Here is a 23,125-nt window from a genome sequence, read left to right as displayed (position 1 = left end):
GATTGCTGCTGGGCAGGTTGAGTTTTCTGATTCATGCTACTGACCCACAACTGCATTGCCAGGTCCAGCTCCAACTGTGTCATCAAGTTTTCAGCTGACACAACAGTCGTCGGCCTCATCGACAACAAGGACGAGTCGCACGAGAGAGAAGAGGTGGAAAATCTCGTGAAATGGCGAGAGAATAACAACCTGAGTCTCAACGTGGACAAGGCGAAGGAGATGATCGTGGACTTCAGGAGGACCAGGACCGACTACCCCCCACTACACATCTGTAGTAGAGAGCACCAAATTCATTGGAGTTCACTTAGCTCGTGATCCATTGTGGACACTCAACATCTCCTCACTTGTCAGGAAGGCGCAACAGCGACTTGATTTCCTGAGAAGACTGAAGTGGACAAAGCTACCAGCCACTATTATATCAACCTTCTATAGTCTTTGAACCACTTTCAACATTTTGGCTCGAAGAGCATGTCAGAGACAGAGTGTCATTTACAAGACTCAAGTATGAAGCATGATGGAATACAGTCTGGTTCAATAGAACCCGATGAACACACAAGCAGCACAACACAATCAAGATGAATAGATCTTCATTACTTGATCCCTATATTTGGCTGTGAGCTCATTATATTGCTTGGACACTGCTGATGCAGAAGTAGTTAACCCTTTCCACATCTTGATGAAGGGTCCCAGCCTGAAACATTGACAATTCTTTTTCCTGCCACTGACTCTCGGCCTGCTGATTTAAATGTCTGCCCCTTTCATCTCTATTTTTACATTACTTGAACACCATCATCTTTACGATGTCTTACAACAAAAAATATATTCACCACAGCCTCCTTTAGAAGTCACACAGCATCCGGTCACACATAAACATTGTTTCTTCACTTGCACTTCATTAACATAGCAATTTCCAAGATGTTTATCACAACTCTTTTACTTGCTGGCATTGTCTGTAAGTTCTCCCCACGTCTGTGTAGTTTTTCCCCGGGTGCTCAGGTTTCCTCCCACCCTTCAAAACTTAGAGGTTTTAGGTCAATTGGAGTATTTGGGCAACATGGACTCAAGGGCCAGAAGGGCCTGTTACCATGCTATAAATTAAAAAAAATATTAAAACCCCCCCCCACTTCAGCTTTTAGGGCTTAACAATGAATGTAATCACTGTATTTGCCCATGTGTCACAAAGGACTTTTAAAAATTATCATTAATATCTTGCAGAAAAATATTAAAATGTGAAGCAAAAAATGAGAGAAGATAAATTAATATAACACAGGTACTTTGTTAATTAGTTAAATGAGAGAAGATAATCGCCTTACAACACAGGTACGTTGTTAATTAGTTTAAATAGTCTGCAACAATCAAATGCCACTTGCCGAGTTTATCCATCTGTTCCCAAGCTTGCTCCAGTGTATGCAGCTTTTCCTTTGTGATTTCCAGCTCTTTATTTAATACTTTAATTTGTTCTAGTAAAACAGCATTTTCACTCTTAAAAAAAAACATGCAGTGGATTAAAAAATGTCTCTTATTTTACTGCCCAGCTCTAATTATAGCTGGTGTCTCTGTCTATATTTAATAGCCAGACAGCAAAGACAAAAATCTCCCCCAAAGATAAAATCAACCCATGAAAAGATCTAGTTTCCCAAGCATCAGCCATTTGCAAAAAAAAATCCATGAATTTTAAAAGACACTGAGGTATGTGTCTACCTTAATGGAATGAACAATAATGGTTACATTTTTAATACATGAAAACTGCATCAGCAACAATATCAATTTTATTTCACCATACAGGCCTATCCTTCTGGAGAAACAAAAATGAAAACAATGATCTTGACATTGAACTAAATGAAAGATAATTATGATTTACCTACCTCCAAATGCTCGAGATTAGTGGTTTTTTGGACTAACAAGTTGTCTTTCTGCAACAGATCCCTATATTTGGCCGTGAGCTCATTATATTGCTTGTTAGCTCGTTCTAAATCTGCTAAGGGTGCACTGTCATCCAAGGCTTTTTGCAATGCAGCAATTTTAAAACTAGCCATTTCCTACAAACAGATTAAACAGCAAACATGTAAACATATCACACAACTTGAAACAGAGACAATGAAATGCATTAACAGCTTAGTGTAAAGCTTGTAACTAATGATAGATAGCACAGCGATACCACTGCAGACCCCCAGTGGCGGGGTCAATTCAGACCTCAGGTGCTGTCTGCGTGGATCTTGCATCTTCTCCCTAGAGTGCATTGGTTTTCTTTGGATGTTCCGATTTCCTACCACATCCCAAAGGTGTGCAGGTCATTGCTAATTGGCGAGTGGAAAGAGTCCTGGTGAGGGGGTGGGGTGGTAGGAGAAGCAGAGTTTGTTAAAATGAGAGGGGTCATAGGAGGCAAATGAGGAAGCCATGGCAATTGGAAGATGGGGAGTGAAATTTACACTGACAAACACAAAGGAACATGGTGTGGAGATTTTGCACTGGAACTTTTCCTATGTTTTTCTGCAGAACTGTTTGCGTTATTTTTACTTTTTTTGAAGCTTAACGATTTGCATTTAAAAAGTGCAAGTTAATACATGAAAGAAAGCCAACTAGTATAGCAGCTCATTAGAGCCTTAATCGAACCAGGTCGGGAGGTTCGAGTGATGTTCCTGATGCGATGATGTCATTTGGAGCACGCGGGGTTTTAAAAGCTACGTGTGGCTGTTTGAGTAAACAACCTCTACTGAACTTCAACTCGACTATGCCTGATCATTTTCTCGCTCTTCACACTGCGACACAGTTGCTACACTAGTACTGCGTCTCTTCATAAATATTTATTTATTCACAGGACAAGAGGAGGCTGACAATTTCCCATTATCTTCCATTACGAATCATCAAAGTTCACGTTTACTATAATCTGATTGTCCAAATACAATCTGACAAAACAGCGTTCTTCAGTTCTCAGTGCAAATGCATCCAAACACACTCCAGACATATCACACCTACAATTAAATAATACTTCCTTTCCTAAAGAAAATTAGTGAACTAAGTCAGTGAGGTGAATCCAGTCGTTTCCGAAATGTATTCAGCTACTTGAATTTAAATTCTCCAGCTTAACAGTCCAGATTTCTAACTACTAGCTCAGTCACATAACCAGAATAACACCGCTTACATTAAGAAACGTTCTGAACAGTTTAAAAATGTTAAAGCCTGATGAAGAGGATTATATTTGATTCCCCTCCATAAATAATAGGATAAAATGCAACGACAGCAAATCAATCAGTCTAATTTTTAAAGGGAATGATCTTTTAATTAAAAAACAGCACACAATAATTGAGCCATCTCCTTAAAATCAAGATAAGCCAATGATAAGGGAGCAACCATTTTGTTTCCACATGTATATTGTGACCTCATTGAATAGTGGGGTATCTCAAAGGTTCCATACTTCATATTCCTTTTTTGTGCTTTGGTCCACGGTTGTTAAAAAGGTAAACTGAGTTAGTGGAGTTCAATAATAGCTGTATTTATGTACACGCTCATTTCCTTGCAAAATGAAGCAAATTACATATTCAGAGCTAACCTCTTCTTGGCTACCTTCAACGTTTGGAGAACTGAAGGAATTCAACCATGAAATTGTGAATATTTGGTTTAGTTCACAAGATGATTGGAATATTTGACTCCAAGGTTACTAACATGCATGGGTCAATGTGAGTTTTTAATTTTTTATTTATAGCACAGTAGATAGCATTTAAACCCGTGTTGCCCAGTTATAACCAAATTAACCTACAACCCCGTACGTTTTCAAGGGTAGGAGGAAACCGGAGGATCCGGGGAAAACCAGTGCAGACATGGGGAGAACCTAAGAACTCTTGACAGACAGCAGCGGATTTGAACCTGGGTTGCTGGCGCCGTGATAGTATCGCACTAACAGCAATGCTAATCGTACAACCGTGCAATTGGAAAAAGAATCTTAAAACCCAAGAATATTTAAAATTAAATTAGTTGTTTGTCAATCATTCATGCTGTGATTTTCTGCTGAGGAAAAATCCAAGAAATTGGGTTCCATTGGACTTAAATAGTACCCCACTTAAATACATAGGTACTTGCCTTGAATCTCTGAAGGTATCCAATTCTTTCTGCAATAGCAACTTCCATAGCTATTATTTCATTCTTGAGCTTGTTATTTTCTTTCCTCAGATGCTGTTCCATTTCCAGCAGGGTGGTGTAGCGCCTTGTCAAGGAATTTTCATTAACCCGCATGACTGTTAATTTGCTAGTAATTCCAGCTATTTTTTTCTTGATTTCATCAGGATGTATCTTCAGAGTTTCTAGTAGTTCCTAATTTGAAAGTGCAGAATACAGTACAAATTACGTCATCCAAATTGGAACACAACATGAAAAAAGTACTAGATGTTCAAGCACCTTGTGGATGTGCATGTCAGGGTACATGTCACATACCATGCATTAGAATGGAAAGATAGCAGAGGCCTCATTTATTGGGGACCCAACTATCCTCAAGTTTTTGGAAATTGGCCTAAAAAAAATACAAGTTCCAGACCTATATATTTTATAACCAGTTTTTGACATTCAGTGGACTAGCAGGTACAAGTCATATAATGCCACATATATAGACTAAAATATTTTACAAACATCTTTTTTTTCAAAAAGCTGTTAAATGCTTTAAAATAGTTTGCAATTCTGCAAAATTAAGGGTATTATTATAATTTTAAGTGATCGAGCTGACAAGCTGCTATATTTGTTGGGGTATATTCACCAAGAACCTCTCTCGTGTCAGTGACTGCATCTTGGAATTAAATTACCTAGCTGTGTGTTTATACATTTAGCAGAAAAGCTGAAACTGGATTTTAAAATTGACTTTTCAGACTTGAGTTTAAACTGAAATATTTTGGACTTTAACACACACATTTACATTTGTGCATAGTGGGGTTAAATTTAGAGTTAAGTTTAGAGATAAGTAAGAAATGTTATGTTTTTAATAGTTTAATAAAAACTATTATAATGAATTTACCATTGTCTTGTGAATTTTCTATTGCTGTTCCTTTGTTAGTACTAATAAGGTTTGTTCATAACACATGTTCATGACAATACATTCTGATTCTACTGTTACACGTTTCATTCAAAGAAGAATCTGTATTAAGGAAAATTGGTGACTTGCTGCTAAGAGTTTGTATTTTTCTTTCAGATTCTTTCATGTGTCTGAGATGCTAAACCAAGAAATACATTGGAAATTGGATCATTCTTAGCAGTTTGCAAATATGCAAGCTCTCGCTGCATTTGACTAATACATGATGTAGTGGTAAAACATCGGCATTGTGGACAGTGAGAGGCACGTGCAGAAAAGTCTTAACCATGCTTGAGAAACATTATTCAATGCTACTTAAAGGGAGCATGTCAATTTAAATTGCTGTAATTAAGCAGCAGACTTGTAGGCCAAAATGGCCCATTATCATGGTGTTTGTCTAAAAATAAAACAAAGTTTTTAAAATCTATATCTCAGTACACGTGACTATAAACAATTCAACTTCAACATGAACAAGCTTTACTGAGTTTCAGTGCTTGTCTTATGTCACTGCAGTTTGCGTGGTAAAATATCTGCTGAATTCATTCAATTGCAGGGCTGGGAATTTAAGCTGTCCCTCCTTTGTGTTAAAATTTCTCTGGAGACCAACATTTCATTTGCCATTGTATTAATTTAGACATTCAGCACAGTAACAGGCCCCTTTGGTCAATGCCGCCCTAATACCCTAATTACTCTAAATATTCGTGTATAATACAACCCATCTATTTTTGAGGGGAAAAATTTTTACCCCCCGTGTATAATACGACCCCCTCCCCTCACCCGCCTGAGTCACACTGGCGTCTCTCACGACCACCCCTCCCCTCACCCGCCCGATTCGCGATGTCGTCTCTCATGACCCCCCTCTCCCCTCAGCTGCCTGAGTCATGCCGCCGCTCTCCCGCTTGGCCGCCCGGGTCGCGCTGCCACTCGCCTGGCGGCCCGAGTCGTGCTGTTGTCTACCGCGCCCGCTCGCCTGTAAAAATTTAAAAAAAATTTTTATTGAGTATAATGCGACCCCCCCCTATTTTTGAGGGGAATTTTTTTCTGCATTATACTTGAATATTTATGGTAACCTACAATCCCTCCATACATTTTGGAGCACAGGACCTGGATGAAACCCATGTAGACATGGAAAGAATGTACAAACTCCTTGCAGACAGTGTCGGATTCGAAACCAGATCACTTGCACTGTAACAGCGTTGAACTAACCCTGCCGCCTTTTTCATTAACTGTGCATTGGCTTTTAGTGATTCGAATACCACTTACATTATATTCCTCAATTTTTATACGATCTTGCTCCTTTAAATCTTCAAGCTTTTTCTTTTCCTCTTCAATTTGTTCCATATCTTTCTGCCAGATTTCCCTTTCACTGTATACAACAATAGCAATTGTTATTTTCAGACAATTTTGTTACACATTTGTAAAAGTTTTTGCACTAATTTTGGTTCCTAAATGATCTTTTTTTTAGCCTTCATAGTTCATTTGGTTTCAAAGTTCTACAATTTCTCAAACATTCTTCTTTGGATATTCTCTCTAGCTATCAGTCCAGGAACCAAAGCTAGCTTCTCATGGAATGATTCCTGGAGCCACAGGTGAATCATCAGGAATACTGCTGAAAAACAGTTTCAGCTCTCTAAAACTCTAGTGAGATCACACTTGGAATATTGTGCCCGGTTCTGGTCGCCTCACTACAGGAAGGATGTGGAGGCTATGGAGAGGGTGCAGAGGAGATTTACCAGGATGTTACCGAGGTTGGAAAATATGTCTTCTGTGGCAAGGTTAACAGAGCTGGGAGTGAAGGGTAGGAGGTGACTTAAAAGAGATCCACAAGCTTATGAGAGGCCTACATAGGGTGGACAGCCAGTGTCTTTTTCCTGGGCTGAGAGTAGCAAACACCAGTTCAAAGTGAGGGGAGAAAAGTTTATGGGAGACATCATGGATGTTCTTTTTTTTTAAAAAAAAACACAGTAGTGGGTACCTGGAACGTGTTGCCTGAAGTGATGGTGGAGGTTGATATTATAGGGACATTTAAAAGATTCTCAGACAGGTACGTGGATGAAAGAGCAATAGAGGATTAGGAAGTAGGGAATGTTTAGTTTTTTTGTCAGTTTATATAGGTCGGTACAACATAGTAGATCAAAGGGCCTGTACTTATGCTCCACTGTTTATGTTCTAAAACCCCCACATCTGAGTTTCATAATGCAGAAGTAACATTTTCAGAGCTCAACCCGGAGTGAGATGAAAATTAATAAAAAGACTTGGAGGGTGCAATGCCAAGACTGACAGTCACAGAGATAACACCCAGGGAATAAATTCAACAGCCATTTAGCTTCAACAGGTCTATGAATGGGAATTTAAATAGTAGAACAACATAATCATTTACAATTTCACCCTCCTTTCTAAAACTAGCATTTTATTACTGGGTGCTGAAGACTTAATTACAATAATTAAAAATTCCAACTTTTATACATTGGGTGAATGCTCACTTCTGAGAACATTAGTGCATGTGTTTATTCTATTTTGATACCTTTGATATTCTTTGTATAGGAGACCTTGTTGATGACGAATGACTGCAAACTTGCGTTTGTGATCTTCAGCTGCTTCTCGTAGTTTATCTTCTTCCTTATCTTTATTTGAGATTACCTAACCCAGAAATCAAAAACTGGAGAACAGTTTTGCTGGTGGAAATAGATGGAAATAATGTTTTCTAAAGTTTTGCTTGTGGTGAAGTGAAGGCAGACTCATTTTTGCCCTGAGGAGGACTGGGCATTATCCCCATTCAATACTGCAGGGGAACCACAGAATGAAAAAGAATGGAAGGCCAGTTAATCTTATCAATTTATTAGTGATCAGCTGTAGGGCTTTGGAGGGTAGTAATCAAACATTGCTCCCAATCTTTATTTTAATCTTTGAAAAGTAATTGTAGTAATTGCAGTATGGCCATTTGAGCAAAGAAACATCCAATTAAGCCAAAGTTATCCATTCTTGCTACCAGGTATGCTGAACGAACATTTGAAATGGAAAGGAATCAAAGATTTGTTGACATGTGACAACAGTATTGACGCTGGCTTGGATAAATCGAGCTATGTGGTACATTGTGCTCTAATGTCATGCCATTTGACTGAATGGCAAAAAACAATGAGAACTGCAGGTAAAGAATGAAGCATTGGTCATGCAGTGCAAAGCCATCAATTTCCAGTGAACGGTACTGTTACAACTGTCATTATCTTAAAAATAAAGAGCAAAAAGTCAGCTTTAAAATATTTTGAAAACAATTCACAAATGATAAACATCAAGTTGGACTAAACTGTTTGATGGATACAGCTTTATTCCTTGCAATCAACCAGTAACGTATTAACTAACCCATCAGAAAAACAAGAGAAACTATTGTATTCTTTATTCCCTATAAAAAAATAGAGATTGGCAATTCATGTAGCATTTTTTATTCTATAAACAAATTGTTGATAAAGATTACATTAATGATTTTGCATTTTAAATAGTTTAACAAAAAATTAATTTTAATGGCCAAAGTCTGTATACCTGTAGAAGCTGCACCAAATATTCATTAAGAGTGTTGATGATATCAGTACTCGAAGATGCCATTCCTTCTGGTAAAGTGAGGGGTTGAAACTGAACACTGCATCCACCTGATTGACGCAATAAAGTTAATTCGCCTTCCAGGTGTGAAACCTGAAAAAACAAGTAGGTTCTTCACTGGGAGTTTCATCAGAATGTTTTCCCCATGAAATTTTAATTCAAAAACCAGTTATTTATTGGCTTCCTTGAGAAGTGGAGGGGACTACTGACTTAAATTGCTGCAATACAAGGGCAGGCCCGACAGCCCACAACATCTGTACCAACCATCATGCCAATTCAAACAAATCCCACGATGTTCATATCACTCCATCCTCTGCCCATTTATGTGCCTGTCTAAGTAACTCAAACACTACTATCCAATGTGCCTTCACCACCTTGCCAGGCTCCTGCTACTCAAAAAAATCTTGCTTTGCAAATCTTCTTTAAACTTTTCCTCCCTCACCTTAAATCTATGGCCTCTAGAATTAGACAATTCCATCCTTGGAAAATAGACTGACCTTCTACCCCTGAAAGCTCGAGGCTCTCGAACAAGTGGCATTAATAGCATGGGTAACGTATTTCGGAGTCAGCGTGGTGAAGGGGTTCATGGAGCTGGTGGCCATCCTTGTGCCTGAAACATTCCAGGTAGGGGAGTTTGTTCATGAGAGCAATATTGTTTGTGATTGCCAACTCATGCTGTACAAAATGTTAGGTCCACCATCTGTCTGACGAGGAATTTAGATAGCTACAATGTCACGTGCAGATTTATTTTCACTAAGCCCTCAACATAAGGACCTATTGGAATTACAATGCCCTGATTCTATTCAGAAATACAAAGTGGTACAATACAATTTGAGTGCACAAACCCTTTCATTGGCTTTCAACAGCTGATTGCCAGCTATAACCGTCTCCTTTCGAGTCTCTTTAAGTTCTTGTCGAAGTTCTTCATTTCTCCCAGTCAATTGATCCACCTGGGCCTTCAGATGAACATTGCCATTGTGTTTCCCTGCTGTGTTCTTTGCCTCAATTGCCTGAAAAAAAATTTAGAGCAGCTTGATTAGCACGTCAAAATGTTTTAAACCAGGATAACAAAATAATGTCATTTTGAGACAGTCACTACCATACACATTCATAGAAAAAAACGTCAGCTTCAAATATCTTTTGAAAGTTCATACAGTAATATCCCCGTTATCTGGAATTCAAGCAACTGGCAAAAAAATTGCAGAAAATAAGTAGGTAAAAAATTAGTGCTCTGTAGCAGTCAGTTCACCAATCTATACAAGCAATATCCAGCAACCAGAAAATTCATTTATCTGGCATCTACCAATTCCCATGGGTGCCGGGTACCAGGGGTTTTACTTTATATACCAGTTCTTCCTTAACTACTGTATTTTAAATGACTTTGTCAAACATATATGCTTTTTCATAAAAGCATACCAACTCTGCCAAATCACTACATCTGAATGCCCTGATACTACTTCCTTCACAGATTCCAATGTTTTTTATGGCAACCAACACCATTCATATTTGGTCTCCAGTTCCGCATTTTCTTCCTGCCTTCTTGGCACTTCATGTCATTTTTGCTAATTTCCTAATCCACTGGGGCAAGGGGGGAGAGGAAGCAAGAGGCGAAAGGGGAGAGTAGGTGAGGGTGGAGGGGAGAATGGGGCGAGGAGGGAAGGCAGAAGGGGGTGAGTTGTTTGCTTTTGGGAATTTGCATTGATTTCCTTTTCCTGTGTCATTGTACATATGGGAACAAGCATTTGTCACTATATTAATTAATAAAAAATGTAGAAGAATGATGCTACTTACAAAAACTAGACGTTCCAAACTTTCCAACTTTAGGATTTCTTGTCCTCCTTTTGCAATAGTTTCTGCTTGTGTATCTTTAACAGCTTGCAAAATTTCTTTCATACCAAACTCAAATTGCTTATTTTCTTCTTTCAATTCATTTACTGTAATCAATATTACTTTCATTAGTAAAGGAAAATAAGTTTCCTGGCAGATTTTGTTGGAATCACTGAACCCAGTATATACAAGTCACAACCCCTTCTCACTAAGGCAGGTACAGAAGTCTGAAGACCGACACCTCTAGGTTCAAGAACAGCTTCTTTCTGCATCTAACCTGATAGTCAAATTAAACTAAACTCGGCTGCTTGAACATGATATACATTAATATTCATAAACCACCTAAATGTTGTTTCAAGTAAAAACATACTGCTGGGAAACACAGCAGGCCAGTGTACTCTATTTGGCACATAACCAATGTTTTGGGCTGGAGATCTTCATCAAGGTGAAGGTGAAAATAACCTTATTGAAGAGCTCAAGCCCGAAATGTTGGTTACATACCTTTATCTTTTCTTCCACCATCATGTTTTTACTTCAATCAAAGTGTCTGTGGACTTTCATGTTTTACTTAATGTCGTTTCACACTTGATTTGGGCCATTTTTCACAACTTTTTATGGGAGATCCAATCCAGCAATGCTGCTGAATGCAACAATATTTTAACACACTGAGGTCCAATCCAGTTTTATGGCAGGTCTGCTGAGAGCCCACAAAGTCTTGGTTGAACCCCGCATTTGAAAGTGCATTTCACCTCCTCAGTACTCCCTGCACTGGAATGGCAGCTGTGATTTCTTGGAATGGAATAGTCAATTACTATACTTCGAGATGCTTCATATTAGCTAACAGTTACACAGAACGTACACATAAAACATAGTGCATTGTTTACTATTGGGCATATATCAAAAGATCTAGCAAATATAATCAAAGAAGAAAAGTTTGACTTTTTTCAGTACAGATGTTCCTATAAACAATTTTAATGTATTTTGAAGATTGAAAAAGGCTTACATTTTGAATGCAGCTCAGCAATTTCTGTCATCCTTTGTTCCAATTCCTTCTCCTTTACTTCCAGTTCTCTGGAAATATATTCATTCTAGACAATGATACAAAATTAATTTGTCTGCAGGAATATGTCAGCTCGCTCTCTACACATACTTTAATTTAGAATGTAAATTGCTTAGCCTAAGGAAAAAAGAACACACACATCAGATGAATTCTGGCTCAAGAGGAATTGATGCAAAATGGAGCAGGTTGCAGCCCTGCTAAATATAAACACAAGGCTTTGGTGGAGTAAATCTAAATTAACTTTACATTTTTAAATGTGGTCATCTTTTATTCAATAAATGAAAGGGGTCATTTGTCCATCTTCTTTGCTTGTGGTTTCCTCGTCTACTTCTGCTCCTTTAAAGTTTAAATCTTAGAATCCATTTTCATCCTTTGCCCAGCTGTGCCATTCTTTTCTCCCGAATAGCCTATCCCAGTCTCTATTCTCTCCGGCTCTCCAACTGTTGGTCTGCTGCCTATTCTCCACATAACTACCATGAATTTCAAGAATTAATGGATAATTCAGAGGTTTATTACAATTGTCAGAGCTGATTTCAAAACAATTGAATATTGTCCAGTTTATTATCATCTGATTATACAAGTACAACTCAATGAAACAGTGTTGTCCGGTCTTCGGTACAAAACACGCAGACACACAACCAGACATAACACACATACAAACAATGTATATATATATATATATATATATATATATATATATATATATCTTTCTTCCTTCTTTGGCTTGGCTTCGCGGACGAAGATTTATGGAGGGGGTAAAAAGTCCACGTCAGCTGCAGGCTCGTTTGTGGCTGACCAGTCCGATGCGGGACAGGCAGACACGATTGCAGCGGTTGCAAGGGAAAATTGGTTGGTTGGGGTTGGGTGTTGGGTTTTTCCTCCTTTGCCTTTTGTCAGTGAGGTGGGCTCTGCGGTCTTCTTCAAAGGAGGCTGCTGCCCGCCAAACTGTGAGGCGCCAAGATGCACGGTTTGAGGCGTTATCAGCCCACTGGCGGTGGTCAATGTGGCAGGCACCAAGAGATTTCTTTAGGCAGTCCTTGTACCTTTTCTTTGGTGCACCTCTGTCACGGTGGCCAGTGGAGAGCTCGCCATATAATACGATCTTGGGAAGGCGATGGTCCTCCATTCTGGAGACGTGACCCATCCAGCGCTGCTGGATCTTCAGCAGCGTGGACTCGATGCTGTCGACCTCTGCCATCTCGAGTACCTCGACGTTAGGGGTGTGAGCGCTCCAATGGATGTTGAGGATGGAGCGGAGACAACGCTGGTGGAAGCGTTCTAGGAGCCGTAGGTGGTGCCGGTAGAGGACCCATGATTCGGAGCCGAACAGGAGTGTGGGTATGACAACGGCTCTGTATACGCTTATCTTTGTGAGGTTTTTCAGTTGGTTGTTTTTCCAGACTCTTTTGTGTAGTCTTCCAAAGGCGCTATTTGCCTTGGCGAGTCTGTTGTCTATCTCATTGTCGATCCTTGCATCTGATGAAATGGTGCAGCCGAGATAGGTAAACTGGTTGACCGTTTTGAGTTTTGTGTGCCCGATGGAGATGTGGGGGGGCTGGTAGTCATGGTGGGGAGCTGGCTGATGGAGGACCTCAGTTTTCTTCAGGCTGACTTCCAGGCCAAACATTTTGGCAGTTTCCGCAAAGCAGGACGTCAAGCGCTGAAGAGCTGGCTCTGAATGGGCAACTAAAGCGGCATCATCTGCAAAGAGTAGTTCACGGACAAGTTTCTCTTGTGTCTTGGTGTGAGCTTGCAGGCGCCTCAGATTGAAGAGACTGCCATCCGTGCGGTACCGGATGTAAACAGCGTCTTCATTGTTGGGGTCTTTCATGGCTTGGTTCAGCATCATGCTGAAGAAGATTGAAAAGAGGGTTGGTGCGAGAACACAGCCTTGCTTCACGCCATTGTTAATGGAGAAGGGTTCAGAGAGCTCATTGCTGTATCTGACCCGACCTTGTTGGTTTTCGTGCAGTTGGATAATCATGTTGAGGAACTTTGGGGGACATCCGATGCGCTCTAGTATTTGCCAAAGCCCTTTCCTGCTCACGGTGTCGAAGGCTTTGGTGAGGTCAACAAAGGTGATGTAGAGTCCTTTGTTTTGTTCTCTACACTTTTCTTGGAGCTGTCTGAGGGCAAAGACCATGTCAGTGGTTCCTCTGTTAGCGCGAAAGCCGCACTGTGATTCTGGGAGAATATATACAAACAATGTATATATATATATATATATATATATATATCTCTTGGCGCCTCACAGTTCGGCGGGCAGCAACCTCCTTTGAAGAAGACCGCAGAGCCCACCTCACTGACAAAAGGCAAAGGAGGAAAAACCCAACACCCAACCCCAACCAACCAATTTTCCCCTGCAACCGCTGCAACCGTGTCTGCCTGTCCCACATCGGACTTGTCAGCCACAAACGAGCCTGCAGCTGACGTGGACATTTACCCCCTCCATAAATCTTCGTCCGCAAAGCCAAGCCAAAGAAGATATATATATATATATATGCAGGGCAAGTATTTCATCTACACAAATAAACAGATAAATATTGCTTCATGAATATGAGAGTCTCATATGGATAGTGTGAGCAGTTCCTTTGGTCGTTCACCATTCTCACTGCCTGTGGAAAGAAATTGTTCCTTAGCATGGTGGTGCTCGCTCTAATATTCCTGTATCTCTTTTATTTTCTCTTATATTGGCAACCTAAAGCCCTTCAGTATAATGTGACATCAGTTGGGCTTTAGTCACACAACCTATAACCAAATTTCCTCGATGCATACTACTTTTAATAGGAATAGAACATTGCAGCACAGTATATATCCTTCGGCCCTCAATGTTGAGCCGACCTAGATACACCGACCCAAAAAAAAGCTCAACTCTCCCTCCGTCATAACCCAATTTTTTTCATCCATGTGCCTGATATTACTATGCTTTTGATGCTAAGCCCAGACATGCAACTCTTGAGTTACTGTTTAAATCCTGCCATGGTAATTTATCAATCTGACAGCAGGAAAATCTGATGAATTGCCATAAAAAGTAAAGGGATTTTGCAATATTTTTCAGGGAAATTACCAACCTTGCCTTTGTGGAATTTCCATTCACAGTGTGATCAACACTTAAATACTACTTGACGGTCAAAAATAATTTAAATGATCTGCTGTGGGCCACTTGCACATTGGTGATTGAACTCCTGAGCTTCCTAAAATCTAATGTGTCAGACCCACAGCAAGGTGAATGGAAAGGATTTTAAAAATTTTGCCCCAACTGAGATAATGTTGAAAACTTCCACCCATTTGGAGCTCCCTTGGATGCCAGGGTTGTGAGCAGCTTTGGTAAAATGCTGTAACAATGTTTTGGACGATGCACCACTTGCACGACCACACAAAAGATCTGCTCACATTCGGGTGGCAGATCCTTCACTTCTGATGGAAAAGGTCCTCGTAAATTTATTATCACCATTAGTTGTTTTTTGGGGGTACCTAGTATTAATAAAGTAAAAAAACTGTCAATCCACAAAGTATGTCCCTGATAAATCAAACTCATCTAAACCCACCCCCCCACCCAATAAAACTATTTCATATGTTAATTATTGGCAGGGCTCACACTTTTACTTCTCCACATAGATTAAAATAAAATCCTTTTGTGCTAATCTCAGTGTGAGCCACATTCACACTTTTGATCCTCAATATTCATTGACATGTTTTGCCAAGGTACTTTCTCATAGAATATGGTCAGTTGTAATCCAACACGTTTAAACAACTTTACACTTTATTAAGAACATTATACTACCTGAATCATTTGTTTGTTGATTTTGGTAAGCTCAAATTGAGCATTCTGGTATTCTCCTTCCTTGTTCAATAATTCTTTGCGCATCTGTCGATTCTAGAGATACATTAATTCAGTTAGAATACACTTAAATATTCATTAAATCCCTGAAAAAGATTTCTACCCAAGTTAAGCATATTTTTAATGACAGATTTAGCTCTTTCATGAGTAGTCCTGATTCAAAGACAGCTTCATTCCTGCTGTAATCAGGCTCTTGAACAAACATCACACCAGTAGAATAATGCTGCCTCTGCTCTGTTCCAACTGCTATCTCTCTGATACTCTGCATTGTGTTTTTATTGTTGTGCAATGACTTGTAAGATGGATTGCTCACAGAACTAACTTTCTCACTGGACTTGAAACATGAATTCAAACTTGAGATCATACTGGTAGCTTGGACTGAACATACATTTAAGACAGGTTGATTATGAAATTAGACAACTGCTCAGTGCTTGAATTTACGATAGCTTTGTAACAATTATTTTCCATCCCGTTCCCAGGTTGCTCAAGATTTTACAATGGATTAAAAATTCCATTGTGAACTTAAACTTTTATAAGACAAAAAAAGGAAGGAATTGCTTAGAAAACAGGCAAAGGGATCCAAAGATACAGATGCACATACAATACTAGAGATTAGTAAAAGTAATTGCTATACAGAATCATTCAGGCCTTGAAAGTGGAAAAAAACATGCACAAGAGTTCATTTCCAAAAAGATAAGATTGGAAAGCAGAAATGTTACATTAAACATACCAGTTTGGTGTAACTACAGCTGGAACAAAAACACACACAAAATAGGATATTATAGCCCCTCATATGATTAAAAAAAATAGGGAATTGAGGCATTGAAGAAGATGAATTTACTTGTTTCTCAAGATACCAGAATTGAGGGTCTATACTTATGAAAAAAGAACTGACCTTTTAAATGATAAGGTTAAGAGGTAAAGAGTAAGGTCCGTGAAGAGGAAAATCACCAACATTTAACCTACTGTTACTTCGCAAGTTCTGAATTGCAAGTCTTGTGCATTTCTGAGTTATCCAACCACGGCAGATGAGAAGCTTCTTTGAGTCAGAGTTAGGGTTAGTCTAACTTGTCCATGCTTTCTAGTCTATTTCTCCCTAAATCTTTCCTATATCTACAGTGCAACTTTCAAACTATTTTTATTTTCCAAAATGAAAACTATAAGACATCAATTACAGAAAAAAAATACAACTGGGCAGAAGGAGGGACAAAGCAAATCAAAGTTTGAGGAACTCATTATTATTTGATGGTCTTTTGTAAATTTACTTGCAAGAATTTAACAGAAAACAATTTAGAAAAGTGCAGCTTCTTTAGAAAAGACATTTCTAAGCTGTAAACTTATACATTCATGTTCTATGGTAGAAAATATACATTGGTAATATTGAACAAGTTGTATAGCATTAGCTCAGTGGTTCCCAACCTTTTTTATGCTCCCCACCCCTAAAAAATTTTAATATATTCTCGCACCCCTGAAAGTAATAGTTTATTTAAGAATAAAGGTGGAGGTGACCAAAACAAATTTGTATAATCAATTTTTAATAATATATAAACAAAAATGAAATATATGGAAAAGAAAAAACATTACAACAAATTTAAAATTGCATAACTCCTACAAAAAAATTAAATTTTCATCCATTTTAAATGTCCGGATTAAAAAAAAGTTATAGGGCGATGCCATTTAAAAGGAAACAGCTTGTCGAAACACACTAAAATACATAGAGAATCTCATTCTATTGAATAGTGAAAAAAAGAGGACACCCCCATCTTTAATGTGAACTTTAAATAAATATATTGATACTCCTTTTTTTTTCTTGAATATATAGGACTTAATATAAACAAAAAAAATGAAATGTTATCTCGCACCCCTGGTTGGGAAACCCTGCATTAGCTGAATTGGAAACCTTTCACAGAAGTTCAAATAATCCAACCTGTGATTTAAGACTTGATAGTTCTATTCTTAATTGTTCTACAAGATCATCTAATGGGTCGTCAATTGTCGAAAGGTTTTCTGCTGCCTTAGTAGAACGGATTGCCTGCACTGACTGAATACTCTCAAACTTGGTAACATCTGCTTCCACAAGTGGCACTGCTGTTTGATTGGCTGGTGTCTCTGACAGCTCTGCAAAAATGGCCTGTGATGACTGAGCAGGAGCTTCCAGTTCATATTGATCAGCTTGCAACTTCTCAACAGGTTTTTCCTTTTCAAAATGTTCAGTCACTTTTGTTAAGAACAAAGACTGCCTTGCTCCCTTGGAAGACAAAGAATTTTGAGAACTCCTCAACTGTTTTTGCGAACTTTCTGACTGTGCTATAGATCTTTGAAGAATAACTGAGATCTGGCTGGATATTTGCCTCAATGCCTGAGCCCTATAGTTCTCAGCGTCACGCGATTCAACAGCAAAGCTTCTTCTTGATTTGTCATCAAAACCGCTGTTTCTATCATTGTCCTGTATCAAAACAGAGCAGATCCAATTCTAAATTTAATGTTTCCTCATCACCCTATTGCAGCACTAAAAACTTTTCAAAAGAGAGAGAAAAATACTGCAAAATTACACTATACAATTAATAATCATTGATGATTCATTTTTATAAGATTAGCACTACAAATTTACTTTTCACATGTCATTCAGGAACTAGATTATAACATTTTGTCATTCAGTATGCCAAATATTGTAGGCTGGCTCATTTTAGAAATTACAGCTCAAATGCTCATAAATAAGCAGCTAATCTTAAATGCCTTCAATATTGGAGACGTGGCTGGATGAGAAATAAATATCTTTGAAATCATTTTCTCATATGAAATTGTTTTGTGAAAATAGTTGGGTGATTTGGTCCCATTCTTTCACTATTGCCATTCACTGCTTGGAGCAGAAGAGATACCAATTGGATAGGCTTTACAGCCCTTAGTGGAAATACATCAATATAGTAATCTATTAACAGGGTTGTGGCAATCAGAGGGGAACAAATAAACTGCCCGGTGAAGTTGGAGAGAACATTGTGGACTTTCTTTTTGCCAAAATTTACCTGAGAGTTTAATGTTTTTATGCTTCTCAGAAAGTAGTATGGTTAGGTAGTGAGGCTTGTGGAAAAAAAAATAAATTATGAAAGGAATAGATAGACTAGACATAAACAGACTCTTTCCACTGAGGGCAGGGGAGGTAGGAACAAGAGGCCATGAGTTAAGGGTAAGGGGGCAACACTTTAGGATAAACATTAGAGGTGGCTTTTTCACTCAGCGAGTGGTGGCAGAATGGAATGAACTTCCGAATGAGATAGTTGCGTCAGGGTCCCTTCTGTCATTAAAGAGAAGGTTGGATGTGTACATGGAGGTGAGGGGGTTGGAGGGTTATTGGCGGTGAGTGGGAGGTTTGAGCTAGTGGAGTTGTTCTAGTGAACCGGTGCGGACTCAAAAGGCTGACATGGACTGTTTCTGCTCCGTAAATGGTTATATGGTTAACTGAACAATTTAAATCCCATCTGACTGTCACCAAATTTAACTGCTAAGTAATTCTCTGGAATTAAAATCTTGTACAGGTAATGGAGAAAAGAAAATTATTAAGTCATTGTGAAAATATGTATGCTTTAGTAATGTCTTCAAAAAAGGAAATCTGCTATTTTTACCAGTTTGGGTTATATACAGTACAAATTCACAGACCAACACAAGAATATGGTTAACCCTTAATTGCCCACTGAAAAGAGTGAGTAGGTATTTAATTCAAACATAGTAAATTCTGGCCTTATCCCCATAGAAGAGGTGGGAGAATACATATATTGAGATATGCAATTGATCACAATTTCAATACATTTTCTAGAATTAATAAAGTAAAAGTTACTACCATATTCTTTAACTCCAAAGCAGACATGCGCAACATGACTGTTCCTTTAGAGGGTGCCTCACCATCAGTAAACCGATCCACCAACCCCAAATCATCTGACGAAAGTCCTAAAAGACATAATATAGTAACTACCAGTTTTTATGGTAACACTGCATTAACTGAGATGTGGTATGTCATTGACTGGGCTCAGAGGAACAACCTATCATAAAATAAGCAAAATTAACTTATGAAGGCGAGAATATCTGAAGAGCAAAGGAAACAGAAATATCCTTCATAAGAGCTGGATTATTTCTCCATAACATTGCAGTTGGTGTAGAAGTAAGGGTCTTTCTAGTTTAGATTGATGTTAATACATCAAATATGGTAACACATTAATTAATTTACAAAATATCCTCCCACAAGCTTGTGTATCAAATCAAAGTCCTTCATTGCTCAGGAAACTAAATTCCTGATTGGTACCTCACCCCAGAACTGGATCAACACCCATCGTCCACATTACATATAAATCTATGTACAGAATCAATCCCAATCATTTACCTCACAGTAAGCTACCAAACCAAATTGACAGGGAATTACCAAATCAATTCCCTTTTTAAAGAGATTCATATATGTTCACCTGATGGAGCAGTCCAGCAAACTTTCTTTAAGAAATCTAACAGATTTATGGGGAAGTTTTTCCTCCAGTCATGACTATTCATGCAAATTTCACACAAGCAATCTAAGCAGAGGTAGCTAAATAACAACAGTGAATTTAAACTTCGCCTCAGCTCTGCAGTCCTATCTGTTCTCCATAACTTTCGATTATGGGGTCCCAAAAAACTTCGCTTTGAATAGATTCACAATTCAATCTCCTCAACTGTATTCGGGACTGAAGGACTTCAGTTATGAAAGAATAGATAGGCTGGAACATTTTCCCCTGGAGAGTAAGAGGTTGATGGGTGACCTTATGAAGGTCTATAAAATCATACGTTGCAGAGCATAGTCATAGTCTTTTCCCTAGGTTAGAGGAGTCTAAACTAAAGTTTAAGGTGAGAGTTTAAAGATTTAAAAAGATTGGAAGCTCAAATTTTTCCATGCGGTGTGTGGTGGGTACATGGAACGGGCTGCCGTTGTAGAGACGAGTTGCAATGTTTAAAAGACATTTGGATAGGTTCATGGAATGGAAGGGCTCAGAAGGACATCGTCTAAATGCTGACAAAAAGGATTAGCGCAGCTATACAACTTGGTCAGCATGTTTCTGGGAAATTAAACTCTATGACTAACTTGGAGGTAAGAATTCCTAAGATTCAAAACCCATTGAGAGAAAAAAATTCCTCACATCCATAAAAGGACAACCCTTTAATCAGAAACTATATCCCATGGTTCCAGATTCCCCCACAAGGGGAAACATCCTTTCATTCTTGATTATGTCCCCTCAAAATAATCTCTTCTAATTTGCTCACCTTCCCTTATGAGGCAACTACAACCTGACTTGGAAATACATCACCGTTCCTTCAGTATCATTACATCAAAATCCTGGAACTTCCTACCTGACAGAATTCAAGTAGTCAAGTTTATTGTCATCTGATTGTACAAGTAAAACCTGACGACACAGCATTCTCTGATCTTTGGTGGATCGCAGACAAGCAACAAGATATAACACCCATACAAACAAGACATATGCAGGTCAAGTATTTAACCAATACAAATAAATAAATAAGTACTGTTTTGCACATGAGTCTCATCTGGTCAGTGTGAGGAGTTCCTTTGGTTGTTCAGCATTCTCACTGCCCAGGGGAAGAAGCTGTGCCTCAGCTTGGTGGTGCCGTTTCTGATACCCCAAGGAAGCAGCTGAAAGATTCTGTGTACAGGGTGAAAGATGTCCTCAATGATTTGCGTGCCCTCTTCAGACAATGATTCTGGTAGATTACCTTGATGAGGTGGGGGTGGGAGGGAAACTGGGAAGGGAGGGAGAATTGTGGGTACACCCACACTTCAAAGATTGCAGCAGTTTAAGACAGCACCACCTCCTTCTCGAGCAAAATTAGGAACAAAAAATTAAATGCTGGCTCAGCTTGTGTAGCCCATGTTCCATGAATGAATAAAAAAATAACTCCTGCGTCCCAGGAATGAATCTAGAAAACTTCTCTGAGCTGGTTCCATCCTTGAGGAACAAAACTTTTATACTGTGCTCCATGTATGGTTTCATCTGAAGACTGAAAATTTGTAGCAAGATCTCCTTACTTTCATAATCCTTATGCAACACAGAGGGGTATTCTGTTTGCCTTCTCAATTATTTGTGGTGGTTGCAAAGCTACCTTGCATAAAAACAGACAATGCTGGAAACACTCAATAGGGCGGCACAGTTGGCGTAGTGGTTCGAGCAACATCTTTACAGTGCCAGCGATCAGGACCGGGGTTTGAATCCCGCACTGTTTGTAAGGAGTGTACATTCTCCTCACGTCTGTGTGGATTTTCCCCAGGGGCTCCAGCTTCCTCTCACTGTTCGAAAAACGTACCAGGGGTGTAGGTGAATTGGGTGTAATTGTGGACTGAAAGGGTTTATTACCGTGCTTCATGTCTAAATTGAAAAAAAATTAATTTCATTGATCACATTTTTCCAACTTGAAAATTACCCATTTATAATGATTCTTCCTTTTCTGTGTAGGTAATAGTTCTCCAAATAGCAACAAAGTTGATAATGCACCACTAAGCAATGAAAACAAAGTATAAAACTTACCTGCAGAACCTGCCCGCATGCCTTTCTCTTGGGCCATCCTGCGAATCTGCCTCTTTAACACTAATCTTTCTTCCTCTAGGCGTTCTATCTGAAATTGGAAGTATTATTCCATTTTGGACTTATCAATGAATCAAATGTTACATTGAAGCCAATCATCAAGGCAGACTAGAAGAAATAACCAACCTCTTTTAGTAGGATCTGGTTCTCAGCCTGAAACTGCTGTTGTCTTAAGTTTTCCCTTTGCTTAAATTCAGTCAAATCGACAAATTCTTTTGTTCCAAGGCCTAAATGAAAGTTATTTTGCATTAGGTGTTGGTGAAACAAAGCTCTTGCACCAACATTCTCCAACAACAAAAGCCACTTAAAGAAAGTGTTGGCAGAATAATCTTCACGATTTGAAATAGTTCGAATGACAGTGCTAAATTTGGTGGCACTGACTGTTTATTTGTACACTCGCATTCTTCTTTTCATGTTAAACACTGAAAAACATGCCTAAAATCCTATAGCACATACTTTACTCACTTAAGTAATATCAGAATCAGAAAACAAAATGACACTTGATCTCTGTGGCATTAATCAGGATAAGCTGGAAGATCAGCAGGGATACCTCACAGCTGCTGTGGACCCACAACGATATTAACACTGGAACATGTTTTCTTGGAACGGCTGACACAACAGGGCTGTGTAGACATTTTTAAAATTGAATTGAAATTGTAACCAAGAATTCGGACAAGAACTACACATTTGTGTACAGGAAATTCAACAATTATAATGCATCCCAGGAATGAATCTAGAGAATGTCTCTGAGCTCGCTTCATTGCAAGTTTAACTCCCCTTAAGAGACAAAACTTTAAGATAGCGCTCAATGTCTGGTCTCATCCATAGCTTGAACATTTGTAGTAAGTCCTCCCTACTTTTATACTCCTTTTGCAACATAGAGCAGTATTCTGTATGCTTTTCTAATTACTTGTGGTGGTTGGAGTACCATCTTTATTCAAAACAGAAAATTCAGCATCTTCAGATTTTTGATCACCACCTCCTTGCTAATTAGTTTCATGCAGGATAGCTAGAAACCTACATCGACACATTCTGTAAACTCTCTGAATTTAAAATATTCAGCTTTTTCATTTTTACCGAAGTTCTTGATTACACAGTAATTTTTTATGCTAGTCATCTTTTATAATGATGATGGCAGC

The 23,125-nt window shown here is 38.8% G+C and overlaps 1 protein-coding gene across 4 annotated transcripts in view; it reads right to left on the bottom strand.

Moving 5' to 3' along the window:
• The window catches only part of cep290 (centrosomal protein 290), a 110,104-nt gene that overhangs the window by 61,225 nt on the left and 25,754 nt on the right, over positions 1–23,125 (bottom strand). For 3 of the 4 annotated variants that reach the window (XM_069904309.1, XM_069904308.1, XM_069904307.1), the window contains 14 exons: positions 22,113–22,213; positions 21,930–22,017; positions 19,211–19,317; positions 17,303–17,821; positions 15,319–15,411; positions 11,478–11,562; positions 10,439–10,581; positions 9,493–9,657; positions 8,591–8,740; positions 7,578–7,693; positions 6,317–6,419; positions 4,078–4,308; positions 1,866–2,039; positions 1,371–1,482 (listed from right to left, as the gene is read on the bottom strand). In XM_069904309.1, coding sequence (XP_069760410.1) covers positions 1,371–1,482; positions 1,866–2,039; positions 4,078–4,308; positions 6,317–6,419; positions 7,578–7,693; positions 8,591–8,740; positions 9,493–9,657; positions 10,439–10,581; positions 11,478–11,562; positions 15,319–15,411; positions 17,303–17,821; positions 19,211–19,317; positions 21,930–22,017; positions 22,113–22,213 — 2,187 coding nt within the window. The remainder of the gene's footprint in view (positions 1–1,370; positions 1,483–1,865; positions 2,040–4,077; positions 4,309–6,316; positions 6,420–7,577; positions 7,694–8,590; positions 8,741–9,492; positions 9,658–10,438; positions 10,582–11,477; positions 11,563–15,318; positions 15,412–17,302; positions 17,822–19,210; positions 19,318–21,929; positions 22,018–22,112; positions 22,214–23,125) is intronic. The other variant, XM_069904310.1, reaches the window with a different exon arrangement.

The sequence above is a fragment of the Narcine bancroftii genome, chromosome 11 (genome assembly GCF_036971445.1).
Source record: "Narcine bancroftii isolate sNarBan1 chromosome 11, sNarBan1.hap1, whole genome shotgun sequence".
Taxonomy (NCBI): Eukaryota; Metazoa; Chordata; class Chondrichthyes; order Torpediniformes; family Narcinidae; genus Narcine; species Narcine bancroftii.
This window is presented reverse-complemented; position numbering and strand designations above follow the sequence as displayed.